The sequence below is a fragment of the Oncorhynchus mykiss genome, chromosome 20, assembly GCF_057628025.1.
Source record: "Oncorhynchus mykiss isolate SJ-2025 chromosome 20, ASM5762802v1, whole genome shotgun sequence".
NCBI classification, from domain to species: Eukaryota; Metazoa; Chordata; class Actinopteri; order Salmoniformes; family Salmonidae; genus Oncorhynchus; species Oncorhynchus mykiss.
In genome coordinates, this window is record NC_143041.1 from 38,314,947 (window position 1) to 38,338,381 (window position 23,435).

Sequence of the window (23,435 nt, forward strand, 5' to 3'; positions counted from 1 at the left end):
TCATAACATTGACTGGCTAGCGTTAGCAAGCTACTGGTAACTACACGTGCAATATGAACAGGTTTTAGGTTTATATTTCAAATTTCACAAGTTAAACAATTCCAACAACTTACTGGTATCTCCCTTTACCAGTGGTGATTTTAGCATGTAAATCTTGGTGGGATAAAAAAAAAAAGTGGAATGCATGCCAGCAAAGCCCCTACACAACACTAAACAATACATTATTGCACTATAACTGTGACAAACTGTGCCCACAAACTGTTAGGGCCTACATAAAGTTGTCCCAACACCTTACCACTGTTACACCTGGCTATCAGCGGAGACTTGTCTGGCAGCGAAACAGTTCATTCAGCCTAATTTACTACCTTTAAAAAAAACTAAGATAAAATGGCTGACTTGCTTAAACTAATGTGGTTTCTACTGACAATTGAGATGTACAAACTATGGCATAAGGGGGACCAAAAGCAGATAAGAGGCAATCTGTCATTTCAATTAAGACATTAATGAGCGAGCTAGGACAGACGTAGTCAATATAGCTACTGGAAGGTGGCACAGCGGTCCTTCATGGGCAAATTTTGTAATCAAACTTAGTCATCAAAGTTTGGCATTCTCTGTATTTATAGTGCTTTCAAGACAACTGGGAACTCAAAATAAAAAAAGTTGAATCATGATGACGTCAGTGATTTTCAGGACATCGCTCCAAAAAGAAGCCCGAGTTCCCGATATACAATTTGGAGTTGGATGAAAGTTAACAGTTGTTTTTAGTGCTGCACAAATCATGCTTCATTGACAGCATGGCCAATGTTGAATGTTTATAGTTTTAAACTAGGAAAAGAGACCCTTGAACTTAGACTTGGGATCACACAGCCACTCCACTGAATAGTAAGCTAATTGTAACGCCCAGGGTGTAGTGGAGGAAGAAGTCAGGCGTAGGAAGCAGAGAGTTCAGGGTAGCGCTACTTTTAATGCACCACAACGGTGAAACGACGCCAACCCAAACAAATGCCCCAAACACGGGGAACTTAAACAGTCCAGCAAAATACAAACACACGGACAACCATGACCTACAGCCGTGTACACTGAAAATAATCCCGCACAACCAGCAGGAGGGCTAGCTGGTAAATAAAGCCCAACCAATTAGCCTAAACTAAACACAGGTGCAACTAATAAACAGAAAAGGGGAAAAAGGGATCAGTGGCAGCTAGTAGGCCAGTGACGATGACCGCCGAGCGCCACCCGAACAGGAAGGGGACCCACCTTCGGTAGGAGTCGTGACACTAATGATTGCTTTGCAATGCTTGCAACTAGCCACTGATTCTTTCCAAAACACTCATTGTTGAATTTGCAATTTCCAACTTGTCGTGTAATGTTTATGTCCAATGGCCGAGGAGCACCAATACGTTTTATCTATATTTCTCTTAATTATTTATCTTCATATGATAAGGATTTAAAAGCATTTTCCAGTAGATTGTTGACTTGATTCATGATGATGACTGCTAGCTAAGATTTTGAAAGTATGATGTTGACATGATCAGTCCAATCAAAGCTACTGTAGATATAACGTGATTTGATGTCATTTTATCTGTGGCCAATGACTTTGAGCCTTCTTGGATGGGCACCTCTAATGTAACTCTGGCAGCACCCAAAGGGCTTGAATTTTTGAGCTCTACCCTTAGAGTTGGCAGTGACATAGTGTCCCAAAGAGTGACAGAACACTGAGCCAATCATGGCTCAACGCTCTGTATTTTCTGCTGGCTGCCCCACCACCACAGAAAGCACTGAGCTAGGCTGAAACACCTGCATTTTGGAGCTGCCTTACTAAATCCAACTCCCACTCAAAAAACATAAAATGTCCCGGTGAGTGGCCAAAATATAGGAATGGATCTTTATGGGATATGTTAGTGCAGGCTGGGCAACATCAGGATAAGGAGGGGAATTTCCCAAGAGTTTAGGGGCAACTCAAGTTTCCTGTGGCCCACTACAATAGGAGGATGGCAAACGGAGAGAGAGTGGAGAGACCAAGGCTTGTCTATTCCATGCAAAACGATGTAGCCTTCTGTTTTTGCTGCAAACGTTTTTCACACGAGTGTAGATCTGTGCTGGTCAGGGATGTAACCAGGGACTGGAAGAATCTGTGCCATCTCCTCAGCTCGCATGATAAGTCGCATGACCACCTAGATGGTTTCCAGAGGTGGAAGGAGCTGGAGATCAGGCTGGTGTCCAAGCAAACAGATGATTTGATGTCAGGGCCATGGATAGCTCCCGAGAGAAAACATTGCTGACTGCAATGTAGCAGCACAGCAGAGGAAAGAGGCAACTCTAGGTGGAGACGAAGTAAATAAATTGTTGAAACCTATGATGGACCATGGACAACCAAATTCGATATGTAAATAAACGAAATACGTTAAGGCTGGGTCATTGACATGAAGCTTATTTTACACTGCTCCAGCGAAACGAGGCCCGCCATGCATTTATGAAAGCAGTTGTTACCAAAGCTCAATTTAACTTACTCTGTTTTACAGTTCTACAGAAATATTAAAATATATGTTAAATATGTTATACAAAAGTGTTATTTGTATTGTAATTGTAACAATTATGGGCTCGTGCCATGTGTGATAACAGGTGGGATATTATTAATAAGAAACTGGTTTTCCTGCTATAGGTAGTAGGTTGCATAGTGATAGCAACATGGTAATTCTCCGATGCAGGGGTTAAATATAATTGGGGCTTATTTTTTAAACTTCAAAAAAATAAGTGTTAAACCCACCTGTTTGACACAACACAATTATCCTATCCATAGATGTCGATATAGCCAAATACTCCGATACCGTCACATGCACTGATTAAATACCTCGGTGTCTGGGAAGGGCTTGGTGTGTTTGACTTAAACCAGGGCTCAAATTGAGTGAGGGTATCACGTACCCATTGTTAAAGAAGAGGGCAAAAAGGATATCTATTGTTTGCTTTATATTTTTAAATAAATACATAAAACGTGTCCAGATTATATCAAGAGTTCTATAACAATGCTTAACACTGCGATGCCTTATGGTAGAAACAAGGTCTAAAATGCCCACGAAAGACGTGAATCCGATGCATATGGGGATATATTGATTCCTCTCTATGACAATCTAAAGCTAAACTGCAGCCTATAATATTTGAGGAGATTAAAAAAATGTTTTTGCTTTGCTAATTCAGCTTTTCTCTTTCTGAAAAGAGAAGATGTTTGTTTAAACTCTTAAACCCTCTGTGGGTTATACAATGGACGAGTAGCCAGCAGTTGAAGCTTTCTGCATCAGTAGAGCCTCTGTCTGGGTGGAAGGTAACTTTTGAAAGTGCCATGCTTAGATTCATAAGGATGTCTGAGATGTAATTATTTTTGTCTCCCCTAGAGCGGCAGAACTTCCAGGGCATTGGTGATTTTTATCAATGTAATTAGTTTGGAAATATTAGGCTATGTTATTGACATTGAACTGATTATTTAGCCTACTAACTAGATGTGTTAAATTGTGTTTAATTTGTTGCATAGGCCTATTAATTGGACTCAGCAAAAAATAAGCATTCTCTCACTGTCAACTGCGTTTATTTTCAGCAAACTTAAAATGTATAAATATTTGTCTGAACATAACAAGATTCGACAACTGAGACGTAAACTGAACAAGTTCTACCGACATGTGACTAACAGAAATTGAATAATGTGTCCCTGAACAAAGTTGGGGGGCTCAAAATCAAAAGTAACAGTCAGTATCTGGTGTGGCCACCAGCTGCATCTCCTCATGGACTACACCAGATTTGCCAGTTCTTTGTTGAGCGATGTTACACCACTCTTCCACCAAGGCACCTGCAAGTTCCTAGATATGTCTGTGGGTATGGCCCTAGCCCTCACCCTTTGATCCAACAGGTCCCAGACATGCTCAATGGGAGTGAGATCCGTGATCTTCGCTGGCCATGGCAGAACACTGACATTCATGTATTGCATGAAGTCACACACAGAACGAGCAGTATGGCTGGTGGCATTGTCATGCTGGAGGGTCATGTCAGGATGAGCCTGCAGGAAGGGGAGGAGGATGTCTTCATGAGGGAGGAGGATGTCTTCCCTGTAACGCACAGCATTGAGAACAATGACAACAAGCTCAGTCTGATGATGCTGTGACACACCGCCCCAGATCATGACGGACCCTCCACCTCCAAATCGATCCCGCTCCAGAGTACAGGCCTCGGTGTAATGCATATATATAATGCATATAATGTGTGCCAAACAGGTGCTGTTCTATTACAATAGAATTATTCTGATCGTTTGGAACAATGCAAACAACACTAAATAAATTAAGCAGACAAGAGTAACTTTTTTTGTTCTTTTTTTGATGTTGTAAAGCCTTTATTACAGCAAAGACTAAAAACAGTTGCATTCATTCGTGAATGAACAGTCTAGGCCTGTTTATCGTTAACGCTAATTATTCAATGGTTGCTTTTTTATTTTAAATCTATGTCTTCACTGTAACGCACAGCATTGAGATTGCCTGCAATGACAACAAGCTCAGTCCGATGATGCTGTGACACACCGCCCCAGACCATGATGGACCCTCCACCTCCAAATCGATCCCGCTCCAGAGTACAGGCCTCAGTGTAACGCTCATTCCTTCGACGATAAACGCGAATTCGACCATCACCCCTGGTTAGACAAAACCAGAGCACTTTTTGCCAGTCCTGTCTGGTCCAGCGATGGTGGGTTTGTGCCCATAGGCGACATTGTTGCCGGTGATGTCTGGTGAGAACCTGCCTTACAACAAGCCCTCAGTCCAGCCTCTCTCAGCCTATTGCAGACAGTCTGAGCACTGATGGATGGATTGTGCATTCCTGGTGTAACTCAGGCAGTTGTTGTTGCCATCCTGTACCTGTTCCTCAGGTGTGATGTTCGGATGTACCGATCCTGTGCAGGTGTTGTTACACTTGGTCTGCCACTGCGAGGACGATCAGCTGTCTGTCCTGTCTCCCTGTAGCCTGTCTTAGGCGTCTCACAGTACGGACATTGCAATGTATTGCCCTGGCCACATCTGCAGTCCTCATGCCTTCTTGCAGCATGCCCAAGGCATGTTCAGGCAGATGAGCAGGGACCCTGGGCATCTTTCTTTTGGTGTTTTTCAGAATCAATGGAAAGGCCTCTTTAGTGTCCTAAGTTTTCATAACTGTGACCTTAATTGCCTACCATCTGTAAGCTGTTTCCTTTCCACAGGTGCATGTTCATTAATTGTTTATGGATAATTGAACAAGCATGGGAAACAGTGTTTAAACCCTTTACAATGAAGATCTGTGAAATTATTTGGATTTTTACAAATGATCTTTGAAAGACAGGGTCCTGAAAAATTTACGTTTCTTTTGTTGCTGAGTTTATTATGTTCTCTTCCTCAGACTTTTAGCTTAGAACATGTTTTTGGGGTGGCAGATTTTTGTCTCGCCTAAGGCGGCAGAAAGTCGAGTACTGGCCCTGATGGTCACGATACAACCTGGCCACACACAGACTCAAGATCAGTTTAGATTAATTTATTTTACAGGAGCTGTAGTTCATAAACTGACCCAGCGAGTTGCAGTGAACTGCGCATCTGCTATCAGAAACCAAAAGCGTTTAAAGCAACCGGACTGCAGTTGTGGGTGAGAGACAAACAAATAGAGCTAGCAAGGCAACAACAATTTATTGAATTCAAGTCGTCGTTTTGTGAAATATGATTAGACGACTTGTTACATTGATGAAAAGCGTGGATATTCGTCTCCTCTTGTTGTGATTTATGATATAAACGAGTTAAATGCTAGCAAGCCCAGCTAGGAGACGTACTAGCTAACATTAGCTGAACGTGGAGACCGGACAATCCACCGTTCGTTTGCTAGCTAACGTTAACTTACATGGCTAGCTCGCTAAGTTAGCTTTACAAATTGGTGAAACGAGTTGATTGTTGTTACTACGTTACAGTTTATTATAGCTTGTTACATTTCATTTGGTCCGTAAAAAAAAAACACAGGACCTATTCTCTTTCATTGCGCAGCAATTGTATTTTGTTTTCGTCTCGTGCTGTTTGTTGCCTGTTGCAGCTGCAAGAGAAAGACGGTCATGTAACTGGATGCCGGTAAGAGAAACAATGTTACGAGTATATCACTCGAAATTATACAATTGTTGTAAATTATATTATTTGTTTCAGTGATCCTCGTGAGTGAGACTTTGTATCAAGCGTTGGACAGCTTCTGAACAAATAACATGATTAGCTAGCTAGTGTATAATCATTAACTTGCATGAATCTATCTTATTTCGTGGATTTAAAAACACTTTCAAGCACTAATTGGAAATACTTAATTTTCTGTGACCTCAGCTCACTGCATGAAGCATTCGCTGGTGATGTCAAGTAGTGCCATTTTTAAAATTGTAAATCAGCAGATGCTGTTCATGTTCTGGCAATTTGTCAATTAACTGTCTTCCAATTTACTGATTTAAAGTAAGCCGTAGTACCTAGCCGTTTTTAATGAAGACGTTAATAATAGATATATTGATGTTTGAAGTCATGTTGTGATCTTAGTGGAGTGTTTACAAAAGCACTGTGGATGTGTATGTCTGCTTACCCGTTTGTTCCTTCAAAGTGACTAGCCTGATAATCTAACTATGCAGCCTAGACATAACACGTTCCTCTAAGACAAATGTCTTATTTTAAGGTAAATTTGTTAATGCAGATTGTATTTGAAGAGTCAATGTAGCCAAGGAAATAAGTTTGTATACAGTGGAACATCCAGTTCTGCCAGGCTTTGCTGTGTCAGCTGCAGTTTGGGCTAAATTCCTGTAAGTGCATGCATGTGTCAAATCCGAGTGAATGGTACATGATGCTGGTGTGTCCTTGCATACAGCCGGCTCTGTATTCAGTTACCTTTGGTGAGACGTTGTGGGAGAGGCTCTACTTTGTAACTCAATCTGTGGTCTTTCCAGTCGCCTAGTAGCCTCGTTTACCTAGAATCTTCCATGATGTTCGGTTAGTCTGTGTTGTTGGGTTGTGTGTTGACAACTTGGCAATTTGCTGATAGTCTGGATGATGGGACATGGTTTGGTTAGCAGGCATCAAGGTAGCTTTCGTTGTGGTTGCGAAGCCAGCCTGTTTACAGTGAGGCTTGGATCATCCACTTTACGAATAGGACCAGATGATGTTGGATAACAAACATTTATATGAGAGTTTAAACTCAGGAAAAGGCCTACCTTCTCTTTGTTTGCAGTCAGTGGAACCCTAGACAGATCCACAACACTTTCCTTGCATAGTCTGTTAAGTCAAACCAGAGCTTTTCACATTGTGAACACAATGTTCTGTTTTCGTAGCTATGTTAACGATAGGCCCATAGCGCTAGTCTTTAGTGTTCTTTTGCTACCAAGCTGATACTTTTAGGCCAACGTGATATTATCAGTCACATTACCAGGCAAGAGGTTTAGGCTGAATCTGTCATGGGTGTCATAGTGGGGATGTTTACCTGCTCATATCCAAAGTATCTGGGATATTTGATGTCAGTTCCCATAAAACATAGTCATCTGGAACATGACTGAATCCCTGCCATGTCAGCTACACCCTCTCCTAACCAGTTACTGCCTCTCCCAGCGAGGGCCGGGCATCTGCACCCTCTCCCAGCCAGGGCCGGGCATCTGCACCCTCTCTCAGCCCGGGCCGGGCATCTGCACCCTCTCTCAGCCAGGGCCAGGCATCAGCAACCTCTCCTCTCTTAAATGCCTGCCACGTCAGCTACATCCTCTTCTAGCCAGACCCAGGCAGGCAGGCCCAGAATGCTACCTAGTGGAAAAGTGTGTGGGAGCAGACCTACAGAGGCAGTAACTGAGCTAAGTGTAGCTGACTGTAGCATGTAACAATGAGGAAACCATCAGCTGACATTACCTCAGATGGCTGCAGCCAGGATGCACTGGCTAATGTTTACACTCCTGTAAAACAGAGGGCCAGCTAGTGAGGGTTTTATGGGTAGACTGAGGAGCAGTGAGGTAGAAAGTGTTCTCCGCATCGAAACATAAGACATTATATTGCTGAACGAACAGAGGGATGTTTTTATGTGGGCTGGGCTTGTCAGTTGGTGACTTGGCTGTTTGAACAGCAGAACGACAAGGGTTTTGTGCAGAGGAAAATAACTATTCAAACCTTAAGTCATGTTCATCAATGTGTAAAACATCAGTTTGTGTTGTCTCTATCAGGAGGTGTTTTAAGTGATCCAGTGACAGCCCTCCTAAAGCAACACCAGACTGCTGCCTGGAAGTGTGAGGAAAGCCCAGCAACACGCAGCCATGTTGGAGGAGGACATGGAAGTGGCCATCAAGGTGGTGGTGGTGGGCAACGGTGCGGTGGGGAAGTCTAGCATGATCCAGCGCTACTGCAAGGGCATCTTCACCAAGGACTACAAGAAGACCATCGGTGTGGACTTCCTGGAGAGACAGCTACTGTAAGGAGATTTTCCATTGTTAGTGTGTCTATGCATATTTTACATTAGGGATGGTTGTTTGAAATATGTTTACTATTCGAATAGTATCATGAATTTTTGTCGGGTATTTGAAATGCATGTGGGTTTTGAAACTTACATTTGAACCTGAGCACTGCTGCGCGCGGGAGAGGCTGGCTCTCTATTGCTGCAGCTTCGGAGGGAACCGTGTGTGAGATGGGAGCGAGCAGACAAAGGGGATACCTAGTCAACTGAAGTCATTCAACTGAAATGTATCTATCGCATTTAACCCCTCAATCAGAGAGGTGTGTGCGGGTGGCTGCCTTAATCAACATCCACATCATCAGCGCCCAGGGAACAGTGGGTTAACTGCCTTGCTCGGGCAGAAAGACCCATTTTTACCTTGTCAGGGATTCGATCCAGCAAGCTTTCGGTTACTGACCCAATACTCCTACCCACCAGGCTACCTGCCGCCCCAAGGGATAGAGCGATGCAGTAGCCACTAGCCAAGGCAACTCATCTACAGCCAAGATGAGCTAACTTGTAGTGGACAGAATGTAATTTATCATCCCATATAACAGTTCCTGTCTTGACTGGGGTAGCATAGAGCAGGGCTTCTCAAACGTTTTAGGGCTAGGGACTCCTTTTTGTGATAGCAAATTAATCAGTACACAACTCAAGTGAGATAAAATTGCATGCAAGTTGTTTTACTTGTGCAGTGGCCTGCAGTATTGCCACGGACCCCATGCACTGCCCAAGTCATAGTAAAACTCCTGCTATGCTATGTTTGAGAACCCCTGGCCTAGAGAAGCTAGCTAGGCTAATGAAGGCTACATTCTGCATTTTCTTCCCAACCCTATTCAGATAAAACAGCCTACCTGTTGGTTGCTCATTGTAGTCTACTCCTTCTTCTAATTTAGTTAACTTTTAATTCCGTAACTTTATTCCATCTTGTGCTGCATTAGTGAAGTCTCACTACACCTGCTACACATTGAGCCTATTTGCTGTTTTGATTGGCCAACATTTTATTTTTTTATTTAACCTTTTTAACTAGGCAAGTCGGTTAAGAACAAATTCTTATTTACAATTACAGCCAAACCCTCCCCTAACCCTGACGGCGCTGGGCCAATTGTGTGCCGCCCTATGGGACTCCCATTACGGCTGGTTGTGACACAGCCCTGGATCGAATACGGGTCTGTAGTGACGCCTCTAGCACTGCAAGGCAGTGCCTTACACCGCTGCACCACTCGGTTCCCAACAAAAACAACAAGCTACACACGTGAAGGCTACCGGTCGGCTACTGTTTCTCTTATGGGGCGCACGGCATTAGAACCACATTGACAAGTTTGTTTTATTAAATGAATCATTTGAAATGGCCTTGTATGTAACAATGTCACATGGATATTTTAATTGATTTTAGAAAAAGCCTTTTCAGTGTTAAAGTAGACCTATAATTTTGGTTTCTCGCTAAAATGAATAATCACACAAGTGTTAAAATGCTAACATCCGTTAAGATATTTGAATAACCATGCACATCCGGAATATACATACAGTATGTATATTAAGATGCATAAAAATACACAATACTCTTACAGATATGCAGTACAATCTGAGTAGGTACATTCAATAGGAGCCATACCCAGAGATCTCAGGGACCGTACTGTGTCCTAAGTGACCACTGAAATCAAAATAAATGCTTTTTGGCTGCACAGACCATCTCTTTATTCTCTTAACATGTTATTTTATAAGAGATCCCTGGCGTCTGTCAACTCAAACGGTTAGTTAACTGCATTCTGGCCCAAGAGAGTCCTTAAAGTTTTGACCTAAGGTAAAAAAAAACTGCTCCCAAAACCACAAACTTCTTTCTCCACTCTTTTCCTTGTTTTTATGCTTAACAGATGTGAAGCCAATGTAAAGTGTCGAGAGGTATTTTATTCAGATAGTTGTTTATTAATATGGTGTGACAATGGCTTCGGTCACATAAAAAACATTGTTTTTTTTAAATTTAACCTTTTATTTAAAAATTTAAGTCAGTTAAGAACAAATTCTTATTTACAATGACGGCCTACTGGGGAACAGTGGGTTAACTGCCTTGTTCAGGGGCAGAAGGACAGATTTTTACCTTGTCAGCTCCGGTTCTGTCCTGCAACATTTCGGTTACTGGCCCAACGCTTTAACCACTAGGCTACCTCGAGTGCCAAAATGTACGAGGAAGCATGGATACTCTCAGGAAATACTAGAGAAACACTGTGAACATTGAAACTCTAACTGCATTGAATAAAACAGTATTGTCAGATGAAGGTGCGCTCACTGAAGGCTTGAAGCATTATTTTTATAAAACAGTAAAGGTGTGGAGGATATTTGACTCTCAAAAGACTATTGCTCCTGTAATGTATAGCGCAGAACTGTTGAGTGAATAGTTTGATATGATAGCCAAGTAAAAATGTATACATTTGATACTGCCCTGTCAATACATTGAGAAACTCACAATATTAACTATTGAATTTGTCTTTTTTTTTCCAGAGTGAATGATGAAGATGTGAGATTGATGTTGTGGGACACGGCAGGGCAGGAAGAGTTTGACGCCATCACCAAGGCCTACTACCGCGGTAAGACTCCTCCCTCCCTGGGAAGGACATGATCCTCCTCCACTGGGTCTGCCAGAGAAGACACCCTCTCACTTTTCAACTTTATTTATTTATTTTTTCAGTATGGATTCAGCTGTGGAACTGCACCAAGATGACCTCACAGGGAACAATTCAACTAACATTATGTCCATATTGTATTTCTGTTATTGTATGGCCCAGGAAGCTACACCCTCTCCTAACACATGAAATACAAACTGAGGTGTATGGAATTTGAACAATACAAATGTTTTTAAAAAACACATTACAAAATCAGTTATTTGATTTGAAAGCTTCTTATGTACACCAAATGAACTGTGAGGGCTGTGAGGATCCAGCGTTTCTTAGCGTTGTGGTGACAGCTGGCCTGTGTATGTTCAGGTTTATTTGATACCCATTAGCTGTTCCACATGCAGCAGCTACTCTTTCTGGGGTCCACACAAAACATAAAATGGCCTAAATGACAAGAGTACAGAACAGTTGTTGACAATAGATCATTCTTATTTTATTTGTATTTAATATTATCTTATGTTCTTGTCAAGACATCAAAAATATTTACACACTTCCTATAATTATATAGGGTACAGTTAATTTAGAGCTTTAGAAAAGAAGAGGCGCTGTGATACAAGATGTTTTTTGTAATGAGTAAAAAAAAAAGGCTAAACTCCCATTTTTTGTCTGAGTAACCTCTGGTGGCATAGCATTCCACAATGACATCTACTATACATTACTGAGCCACGCTTTATGTGTTCCAGGTGCCCAGGCGTGTGTACTGGTCTTCTCCACCACCGACAGGGAATCGTTTGAGGCCATCGGCAGCTGGTGGGAGAAGGTGGAGATAGAGGTGGGCGACATCCCCACTGTCCTGGTGCAGAACAAGATTGACCTTCTGGATGACACGGTGATCAAAAAGTAACACTTCTATAGACCCATTTTCCTTCTTGAACTTGGTCTGTTATGATATATTGATGAATAATCATTTCTAGATGCATGGCTAGGACAACAAACATTAGACATGATCAAGCATGGCAGAATTGATCAGTAACCCTGGCTCTTTTTCTCCTGGTACTGTAGTGAGGAGGCAGAAGGTCTGGCCAAGAAGCTCAAGTTAAGGTTTTACCGAACCTCCGTAAAGGAGGACCTCAATGTCAATGAAGGTGAGTCAATGAAAACGTGTACAAATGACCAGTTAAAGAACTGTTATGTTAGGAAGAATGTAATGGGAATGATTTAAAAAAATAAAAATTTCTTCTTTTCAGTTTTTAAATACCTAGCAGATAAGTATCTGCAGCGACTGAAGCGGCAAACAGCAGAAGAGCCTGAGGTAGTCCATACAACTAGCAATAAAATTGGTAAGCATCCTGAGAACCATGTCAGTCACGTCTCCAGTTAGTACAGACCTTTGGGACTGGATTGTACAGTGCCACAGAGATATTTGTCTTGTACTGCAAGCTCTGCAAAGATGGTTTGCATTTATGATCCTCCCCGTTTTATCTTCACTATACATTTCTCATTTGTCAATTACATTCGGTAACATGACAACATTCATGCAACATTTGAGGTTCATACAACCAGGCCTAAAAAAGCTTGAGTAAGAAATCTGTCTCTCGGCTCTAGTTTTAGCAAACCTTACGCAAATGACAAGTCTTCTCGCAGCACTTTCGAGTTGTGGGTGTGTCAGAAATATTTATTCTATTTTCACAGCGGGAATCATGAGCGCTATAGCTGACGGTGGTGCGAAAGGGCCATGTTTTGATGAATAAATAAGTTCTAGGTGTGACGCGGGCTTGACCACTCACTGGCCAATCGGCGTTCTACATGGTGTGACGTGGGCTTGACCACTCACTGGCCAATCGGCGTTCTACATGGTGTGACGCGGGCTTGACCACTCACTGGCCAATCGGCGTTCTACATGGTGTGACGCGGGCTTGACCACTCACTGGCCAATCGGCGTTCTACATGGTGTGACGCGGGCTTGACCACTCACTGGCCAATTGGCGTTCTACATGGCTTAATAGTGCACAAGGTTGTGTAGGCTATTGACTGTCTTTGCGTTATCAACTCCAATTCGGCTGGAAGGCACAGAATATTCCCATCCTAGTCCGTTGTGGATTGATACCATGCATTAAATAGCATACAGTAACGAATAATAGCAAAATTAGAATGCATCCAGTTTTGCTAAATATGTTTGGTGTGTTTGCAGTCCAAATTGTTGTAGTTGGCTTCAACATGAAGGCCTAAATGTCTCTGCATCAGTAAAGACTGTGTTTTATATAGAAATGTGAAGTGCATATTTGGACTCACGGGTGTGTGGTTTGCTTGAATGACATCAAAGCGGTATTCATTATAATTCTCATTTTCTTAGATTTCAGGACACGTGCATAGAAATCCAAGGGATTTCATAAGAGTGCTCTGATAACTTTCTTTGTATCAGCATTGAGTCATTGACGTTGTAACACATCTTAACATCTCTACCCTAACAGGAGTTTTCAACACCACAAGTAGTAACTTATCTAGTCAGAACTCCAGCAACGGCCGAGAAGTCATCAGCTTGCGACCCAACAAACAGAGGACAAAGAGAACCAAAAACCCCTTTGGTAGCTGCAGCCTTCTTTAGAATCAATCCGTTCCCTACAATAATGTACGATTTGACTGCCGTGTGAGTGTAAGAGTCTATACATTTACATTTGAGCATAACCTAGGTGTAGGTCTTAATTTGACCCCTCTTTTGTTGCTGAGAATTTCCCTGCAAATGACCTTCATGATGGACATAAATTCACAAAAAAATCTGCACGTGTAACATATTAACAGTATTGCACTTCATGTAGCCTAATTTTGTCCAGCAAATAGTCTAACCACAGAACAAGCAACACTAAAAGTTCAAATCCTGTTGCTGCAGGATTATTTTTGCTCAGACAATATTGGTCAAATGAAGATCCGACATCTGTAAATCTAATATGCACCTGAGTATTGTGAATACCATGCCTTTGAGCATCTTTACAGATCAAGTGCAGCCTTTGTTTCTCATGGATAGATGTATGAAATATAAAGCGACAGTAACAATAGTCGTCCTGGTGGCTGTAATGGGTACTACAATCCAACACAGACTATGTTGTAGCATGAATGTAATGCTTGAAGCAGATCTTTTGAGAAATAGTAGTTGGGCATGACAGGGTTCTCCCATTTACACCCTTCAACATGGTGCAAGGAAGGGTTACATTCTAGTTCACTAACAAGGTGTATTTGTATGTTCATATTGTGATTTTTATAGATTGCCATTTGTGCACTTGAATCTGTTTGTATTGTAAGAAATATACAGATTACTTTCTACCATATTTGTTCTAAAATATTAATGGAATATGGTTCAATATGCTGAGTGTACAAAACATTAGGAACACCTTCCTAATATTAAGTTTCTCCCCCTTTTGCCTTCAGAAAGTGGTTAATTTGTCGGGGCATGGACTCTACAAGGTGTCCAAAGCATTCCACAGGGATTCTGGCCCATGTTGACTCCAGTGTTTCCCACAGTTGTGTCAAGTTGCCTGAATGTCCTTTGGATGGTGGACCATTCTTGATTAAACACAGGAAACTGTTGAGCATGAAAAACCCAGCAGCATTGCAGTTCTTGACACACTCAAACCGGTGCCCTATCAAAGGCACTTAAATATTTTTGTGTCTTGCCCATTCACCTTCTGGATGGCACACATACACAATCCATGTCTCAAGGCTTAAAAATCCTCCTTTAACCTGTCTCCTCCCCTTCATCTACACTGATTGAAGTGGATTTAACAAGTGACATCAATAAAGGATCATAGCTTTCACCTGGTCATTCTGTCAAATGTTTTGTACACTCGGTGTATATCATGAATAAAGACTAAGGGCTCTATTTTAACAAGGCAAACACAATGGTAAGTTTTAGTGCTGGCAGTGGCGTTATGGGTTTGGGATGTCATGTTATTTTCACTACCGGAATTATTGGCGCAGTAGCTGGCTGTGGTGCGAAAGAGCTGGGTTTTGATGAACAAACATGTTGGTGTGTTGAGGTTTGGCCCCTCACCGGCCAATCAGAACCTGCTCCATGACTAAATATGTGGTGGCTTCAAGTTGTGTGTTTAAGCTATTTTATGTGTTACACCAAAAACAATGTTTCTAAATAGGATCGGGTCAGAAGCTTTATCATACATGGCTTCTCATTCCATGACACTGTGTACACGTGGTCTAAATGTCTTTACACACAACATTCTGATGACTATACTAAAATACTAGGCTCCTGACAATTGTATCGTTGCCTATGTTGCAGCCTGATTCTCAAAACAATCTACCGTTATGTCATTATAGGAGGACTGAATAGTTTGGAGGAATGTGGCTTTGGTAATCAGACGAGCGGTGTTCTTTGAAAAGGGGGATGGATAGCCTACTTGAACAAGCTAAATGCCGGTATGTGAATCATTAAAAACCTCATTTCAAAGCACTCTCAGACTATTTAAAATGGCTTCATTCATACTAATTTTGGCTAATGGCCATTGCATGAGCGGTAAGATATTTTTACATTTTAGTCATTTAGCAGACGCTCTTATTCAGAGCGACTTACAGGAGCAATTAGGGTTACGTGCCTTGCTCAAGGGCACATCGACAGTTTATTTTACCTAGTCGTCTCGGGGATTCAAACCAGCAACCTTTCAGTTACTGGCCCAACACTCTTAACCACTAGACTACCTGCCGCTCCACCTGCTTTTTGTTGGTCTTCAAACTTCCTTGTAGCACTGCGTGAAATTGTTTTTAAGGACACGCCTCAAATCTTGCCACCCATCCCACCTCAGCACAAGCAACTGATGTTAGGCAGTTAAAATGCCGAACCTGGCGTTAGGGAAAATGCTAGTGCAACAGTTTTTACATGACGCAACTAATGTGCGTTTGATGCTTGCACCTTGACACCAGCCAACAATAGAAACCTACGAGATTCAGACATATTTGTTCATTCTTTTCTGAAATGTATTTTTATATGAATCTTAACAATGAGCTGCTTAACACCTTCGTTAACATAGTGCCAAATAGTTTCTAATGCTTATTTCATTGTTGTAAGACAGTTGCATATTTTAAAGAAAGGTTGGAGGGATTTTTCAGTTTTGAGAATATTGAATTACAGTCGACGAGAAGAGTTTGCTGTTATACGACCAAATACTATTTGAGATTCGCACAATAGGCCCTCTACTTGAGACACAAACGTATACAATGTTGTAGACTTATAGGATGGATGAGCCGGTGAATAGGATTTTGCTACACAGAACATACAAATCAATAATATCCCTCTATCTGGTTAGCGCACACAATTCATGCACAGGTGTTTGTACTGGTCATTGTAACTGGCCAACTATTTGGTCTAACTTTCATAGGGAACTAGCAATTGAAATTGTTTACATGTTACATATTGCTGCATTTAAATATGTGCTTTGTGTTTCTACTGTGGTACAATCAATGGTAACATCTTTTATGTGCTCATATTTGAGTCAATTTATATTTGTTATTTTATATTTGTTACGTTAATTTCGGGAGAAATAAACACTTGTTTACTAAAGAAATATCCCATTTTTATTTTTAAGTGAAAACAGATCTCAATGAATGGTGTCTTGATTGAGTGTTCTTACGTTATGAACAGAACTACTATCATGCTCTGAGGAGTGCTTTGTAATGGCTTAATTTTCTCGCCTAGTCATCATGCTTGGATAATGTTCTATTACCACTCTAACCGATGTTGACTTTTTCTGAGGCAAGACATATTTTTGATCTCGTTTCACTGTAAGACAAACGGGAAAGTCTCATTGTCTCTATACTGTCCTCTTCATAACTTTTAGTTACCCATTAACACTTCACAAATCAAAATGGCCCCCGTGTTTCTCAGTACATTCTACTGTATTTAAAAAATAAAAAACATTTAAGTACTCTGTCTTCAGTAAATGATGCATGCTTGCCTTATGTTAGTTTATTTATTTTCATGTGAAGGAATGTGGAACCACGGTCCAGTGCCACAATGCTTTGTCCAAGTATGTTTACATCCTCATTCTTAAACATAACTATTTTGTTTGAAAGATGCCTGCTCAGTGAATATTGTAAATCACACTCCATCCCTTTATAACAGTTGCTGTTTGTAAACATGTGTTATGGTTCGGAAAATACAATGTTTATAATGACCAATGAACTAATTTATAATTCAGTCAGTTACCGTTCTTAGAAAATCTATGCCAAGTGCTCTTTTGATGTTTGAAGTTGGTGAGGGAAATACAAGTCTCCAACTTCAGCCGGGTATTTTTTATTTTTTTTTGCAATTCGTTCCAGTCACAGGCAGCAGAGAACTGGAAGGAAAGGCGGCCAAATGAGGTGTTGGTTTTGGGGATGATCAGTGAGATATACCTGCTGGAACGTGTGCTACGGGTGGGTGTTATCGTGACCAGTGAACTGAGATAAGGCAGAGATTTACCTAGCATAGACTTATATATGACCTGGAGCCAGTGGGTCTAGTGACGAATATGTAGCGAGGGCCAGCCGACTAGAGCATACAGGTCGCAGTGGTGGGTGGTATAAGGTGATTTGGTAGCAAAACGGATGGCACTGTGATAGGCTGCATCCAGTTTGCTGAGTAGAGTGTTGGAAGCTATTTTGTAGATGACATCGCCGAAGTCGAGGATCGGTAGGATAGTCAGTTTTACTAGGGTAAGTTTGGCGGTGTGAGTGAAGGAGGCTTTGTTGCGAAATAGAAAGCCAATTCTAGATTTGATTTTGGATTGGAGATGTTTATTATGAGTCTGGAAGGAGAGTTTACAGTCTAGCCAGACACCTAGTATTTATAGTTGTCCACATATTCTAGGTTGGAACGTCCAGGGCGGTGATGCTAGTCGGGCGGGCGGGTACGGGCAGCGAACGGTTGAAAAGCATGCATTTGGTTTTACTAGCGTTTAAGAGCAGTTGGAGGCCATGGAAGGAGTGTTGTATGGCATTGAAGCTTGTCAGAACCTTAAACGTCAACCTGCAACTCCTGGAATTGTCATGCTAAACATTGTTTGTCAGCATGGAGTAGACAAGGGCACATACATACCTGGGTCCAGGCTACAGACTTTAACTTTGTGTCACAAAATTTTGACAAAATGTAACACTTAGTAGTAGGTCTATATCTCACCTAGTTTGTTCATTTGTATTTCTTTGATTTAACGGTTATAAAGTGTCTCAAGGTGTGCCACACATACTTGCACCTGCTCCCTTGTTGAAAATCTGTTTTGATGATGGTGATCTATAGCATAAATAAAATATATATTTTCATTGTTTTCTTCAACATTGTAATTTCCACTTTACTCAAGGCTGATAGATTCACATAATGTCCTTTTTCGCCTTCAATGACATTCAGCTGATTAAGGTAAGTGTTACAAAGCATCTATAACCATATGTCATGCTTTATAAAGGGTTCATGGTAATGGGAAGGATTTAGTCATCGTTATGACTTTTTGACTGTGTTACAGAGTAAAGTATTTGTCATCGTCACTACTTAAGGTCACTCCTGTAGAGTTCTATGGTCACTCCCACTAAGGCCAACTTTGGTTGATATCCCAGGCTTATCGCTGTGTGTGTGCAATAGCCTGGGGTGTGTGTGTGCAATTAGCTGGTTAATGATGTTACACCAAGAAACACTTACCTTGATGAAAACTCCCAATCTAAATAAATTGAGTGTCTTTCTTCTGGAACCAAGTTACATGTTCCTCAGTACGCAAACACGCACCCAGCAAAAATGTGTCATACCGCACAGTGCTGGGCCAGGTCAGGTCTTTGACACATTCACCCCCCCCCCCCCTCCGCTGAATGATCAGCTACAAAATGTTGTTGCCATTGTAACAGGATGTAATCAAGCCCTGGTCTCCATGGGAACAGAAGAGGAATACCTGGTGCTGCATTCTCAGGTTGGACTACTCCAAATCATCTTGGTTCTCACACACACACACACAAACGCAAGCTTTGCAGGTCCATCAACCCATGTAAATACCTCTCACCCCTACAGTAATATGTAAATCATGAGAGAAATCAGCAGAACGTTAACATATTTATTGACACTGTTGTCCTGTAATACTTAGTTTGAAGTGAGACACCATTCAGACATAACACATCCATAAAGACGATATTGCTGTACTTAATTTAAAGTCAGACCCCTTTGGTAATTTATAACACATACATAAATGCCATGTATCCTATGAGGCTCTGCTTACTATAAAGTCAGACCCCTTTGATCATAACAGATACATAAAGGCTTAATGATGTAAACACAAATGTATTAACACTGGGAATTATCACTAACAGCTAAAACAAATAAACATTAAACACCTGTTTAAACCATACATTTCCTTTAATTTATACATTTTTTAAGCAATACAAATACATTAATTTTCAAAAAGTCCAGCAATGCAATTACATTGAACATTACAATGTAATTGCTGTGAATAGTGTAGCTTGTCCCTGAGCTGGCAGACGGATGGTTCTTGCCTCTCTTCCTACTGGAGGTACTCCATGTTGGTTCTAACCTTAAAAGGAACAACAAAGAAAGTTAGCAGGTCTGTTTGGAAATGCCTTTGTCACACCATCTGGATAAGGGCATTTCTGTCTGCGCCAGACACTCTAAATGGGAAGATGGGAAACTCCAGTCAATTAATATTATTAAATTACTCTTTCAGTTCCAAATCTAGGGGGATTTGTAGTTAGCGGAGCATGCTCACTATCTAAATGTCAGATAGCTAGCCATTTCTGGGAAGTCACCGAAATTATTTGAAATAACGATTGAGGTAGCTACAGTAATTTAATGCAATACTTAACTACTATAAACTAATTAAAATTAAAATAAATAAAGGTTAACTTACTCGTTTTTCGCTGTACAGTGGCAGCACAAGTGGGCTTTTGATTACTCCCCCATTCTATTGGCAGCCGAATCACATCACATGTGCGCTTACTGCACTACAGAAAACCTGCTAACAAAACAACAGTGCAGGGCATGCTCACTGAATTAAAGGGCAATTACACAATTTCTTAGATTTTTCCAAGACCTCAAAAGTCATCCCCTGATGTGGTTTAAGCATAGTTATGAACACAGAGAAAAAATTTGGGAAATCTGAAACCTGGAAAAACAAAACCAAGAAATCGTAATACAAAAAAATAAAAAAACTGAAGTAGGCAAAAAATAAGATTTAAAAAGGCTCTACCAACATGTTTGCTGTGAAGGACTTTACATTAGTGTGTGTGTCATCCTGCAGCACAGCATTTTGGGGGAAGTTGAGGTCAGGTCCAATATTCACTATGCACCTAAGAGGGAAAGAGGTAGGGCCATCCTTGAAAAGTTTTAGTGAAATATAATATAGTTTGGACACACCTACTCATTCCAGGGTTTTTCGTTATTTTTTAAAACTATTTTCTACATTGTAGAATAATAGTGAAGACATCAAAACTATGAAATAATACATATGGAATCATGTAGTAACCAAGAAAGTGTTAAACAAATCAAAATAGATTTCAATTTTAGATTCTTCAAAGTAGAAGAATCTACTTTAGAGAATTTGGCAGTACGTCCAACCGACCTCACAACTACAGACCGTGTGTAACCACGCCAGCCTCTTCACATCCGTCTTCTTCACCTGCGGGATCATCTGAGACCAGCCACCCGGAAAGTTGATGAAACAGGAGTATTTCTGTCTGATTGGCAGGGCCTGGCTACCAGCCTATGACTGCACCCCTGCCCAGTCATGTGAAATCCATAGATTAGGGAATCGAACCCAATATCCTGGCGTTGCAACGCTCTACCAAGATGTATGACAGGGTTGTAAATCCTATTTGTGCAGACTCAATTGAATGACTTACAGTGCCTTGCGAAAGTATTCGGCCCCCTTGAACTTTGCGACCTTATGCCACATTTCAGGCTTCAAACATAAAGATATAAAACTGTATTTTTTTGTGAAGAATCAACAACAAGTGGGACACAATCATGAAGTGGAACGACATTTATTGGATATTTCAAACTTTTTTAACAAATCAAAAACTGAAAAATTGGGCGTGCAAAATTATTCAGCCCCCTTAAGTTAATACTTTGTAGCGCCACCTTTTGCTGCGATTACAGCTGTAAGTCGCTTGGGGTATGTCTCTATCAGTTTTGCACATCGAGAGACTAAAATGTTTTCCCATTCCTCCTTGCAAAACAGCTCGAGCTCAGTGAGGTTGGATGGAGAGCATTTGTGAACAGCAGTTTTCAGTTCTTTCCACAGATTCTCGATTGGATTCAGGTCTGGACTTTGACTTGGCCATTCTAACACCTGGATATGTTTATTTTTGAACCATTCCATTGTAGATTTTGCTTTATGATTTGGATCATTGTCTTGTTGGAAGACAAATCTCCGTCCCAGTCTCAGGTCTTTTGCAGACTCCATCAGGTTTTCTTCCAGAATGGTCCTGTATTTGGCTCCATCCATCTTCCCATCAATTTTAACCATCTTCCCTGTCCCTGCTGAAGAAAAGCAGGCCCAAACCATGATGCTGCCACCACCATGTTTGACAGTGGGGATGGTGTGTTCAGCTGTGTTGCTTTTACGCCAAACATAACGTTTTGCAATGTTGCCAAAAAGTTCAATTTTGGTTTCATCTGACCAGAGCACCTTCTTCCACATGTTTGGTGTGTCTCCCAGGTGGTTTGTGGCAAACTTTAAACAACACTTTTTATGGATATCTTTAAGAAATGTCTTTCTTCTTGCCACTCTTCCATAAAGGCCAGATTTGTGCAATATACGACTGATTGTTGTCCTATGGACAGAGTCTCCCACCTCAGCTGTAGATCTCTGCAGTTCATCCAGAGTGATCATGGGCCTCTTGGCTGCATCTCTGATCAGTCTTCTCCTTGTATGAGCTGAAAGTTTAGAGGGACGGCCAGGTCTTGGTAGATTTGCAGTGGTCTGATACTCCTTCCATTTCAATATTATCGCTTGCACAGTGCTCCTTGGGATGTTTAAAGCTTGGGAAATCTTTTTGTATCTAAATCCGGCTTTAAACGTCTTCACAACAGTATCTCGGACCTGCCTGGTGTGTTCCTTGTTCTTCATGATGCTCTCTGCGCTTTTAACGGACCTCTGAGACTATCACAGTGCAGGTGCATTTATACGGAGACTTGATTACACACAGGTGGATTGTATTTATCATCATTAGTCATTTAGGTCAACATTGGATCATTCAGAGATCCTCATTGAACTTCTGGAGAGAGTTTGCTGCACTGAAAGCAAAGGGGCTGAATAATTTTGCACGCCCAATTTTTCAGTTTTTGATTTGTTAAAAAAGTTTGAAATATCCAATAAATGTCGTTCCACTTCATGATTGTGTCCCACTTGTTGTTGATTCTTCACAAAAAAAATACAGTTTTATATCTTTATGTTTGAAGCCTGAAATGTGACAAAAGGTCGCAAAGTTCAAGGGGGCCGAATACTTTCGCAAGGCACTGTATATGGCCTTTATTAAGAGGTGCTTATGCCACCCTTTATAAAGCACAGATTTATGTCATATTTGACATAATAGGTTAAGTCATGTTTGACACGTCCTTTAAAGCATGACGACCAATGAAAAAAAACATTCTAGGAATGTACTGGCTATGCTAAGAATGTGTTTATTTTACCCACATTTTAAATTGTGTGGGGTTTGTTAGAATAACAGATATAAACATTGCAATGAGACCCCCCCCCCCCCAAAAAAAAAAAATAATAATCTGAATAAGAATGCCATGTTTCAACATCAGTGACTTGCTTAAAAAAATATCTAAATATGTGTTAATGGACATATAAAATGACTGCCTAGTATCCTATTCTGTATGTGCATGTGCTTGTGTTGCGTACTCTGCACCTGCATGTGAAATGCCTATTCATGATGTATTGACATGGTACATTGTCTCTAATGAGGTCTCACAGATAGTACTGTTACTTTGGCTATTTCTGGACTGGTCGTTCACAAGTACATACAGTTGAAGTCGGAAGTTTACATACACTTTAGCCAAATACATTTAAACTCAGTTTTTCACAATTCCTGACATTTAATCCTAGGAAAAATTCCCTGTTTTAGGTCAGTTAGGATCACCACTTTATTTTAAGAATGTGTAATGTCAGAATAATAGTAAAGAGAATAATTTATTTCATTACATTCCCAGTGGGTCAGATGTTCACATACACTCAATTAGTATTTGGTAGTATTGCCTTTAAATTGTTTAACTTGGGTCTAACGTTTCAGTTAGCCTTCCAAAAGCTTCCCACAATAAGTTGGGTGAATTTTGGCCCATTCCCCATCAAATCAGGTTTGTAGGCC

The 23,435-nt window shown here is 41.0% G+C and overlaps 1 protein-coding gene and 1 long non-coding RNA gene across 5 annotated transcripts; one reads left to right on the forward strand and one right to left on the reverse strand.

Moving 5' to 3' along the window:
• The first annotated feature begins 5,556 nt into the window (after positions 1-5,556).
• rab23 (RAB23, member RAS oncogene family) lies at positions 5,557-17,020 on the forward strand. Of its 4 annotated transcripts, XM_090213019.1 has the most exons (9): positions 5,557-5,646; positions 6,082-6,116; positions 8,216-8,460; positions 10,981-11,066; positions 11,837-11,993; positions 12,156-12,238; positions 12,341-12,433; positions 13,565-13,740; positions 14,517-14,902. In XM_090213019.1, the coding sequence occupies exons 3-8, from the start codon at positions 8,306-8,308 to the stop codon at positions 13,696-13,698; spliced, it is 708 nt and encodes a 235-aa protein (XP_090069145.1). In that variant the 5' UTR covers positions 5,557-5,646; positions 6,082-6,116; positions 8,216-8,305; the 3' UTR covers positions 13,699-13,740; positions 14,517-14,902. The 4 variants fall into 4 exon arrangements, with proteins under 4 accessions (XP_090069145.1, XP_021432127.1, XP_036812118.1 ...); XM_021576452.3 differs by having other exon boundaries at positions 13,565-17,020; XM_021576451.3 differs by having other exon boundaries at positions 5,597-5,646; positions 6,036-6,116; positions 13,565-17,020.
• Positions 17,021-19,450: 2,430 nt separating this feature from the next.
• LOC149974593 (uncharacterized) lies at positions 19,451-22,344 on the reverse strand. The gene is made up of 2 exons (XR_016489504.1): positions 19,973-22,344; positions 19,451-19,639 (listed from the first exon to the last, which is right to left on the reverse strand). It is a non-coding gene; the product is annotated as an uncharacterized LOC149974593 (long non-coding RNA).
• Positions 22,345-23,435: the final 1,091 nt, after the last annotated feature.

Bases quoted from the DNA above. Each gene is read 5' to 3' on its own strand.
- rab23 (XM_021576452.3), top strand. From the start codon at position 8,306: ATGTTGGAGGAGGACATGGAAGTGGCCATCAAGGTGGTGGTGGTGGGC. The intron at 11,067-11,836 runs GTAAGACTCCTC...TATGTGTTCCAG, and splicing joins CACCAAGGCCTACTACCGCG to GTGCCCAGGCGTGTGTACTG. The intron at 11,994-12,155 runs GTAACACTTCTA...CTGGTACTGTAG, and splicing joins GATGACACGGTGATCAAAAA to TGAGGAGGCAGAAGGTCTGG.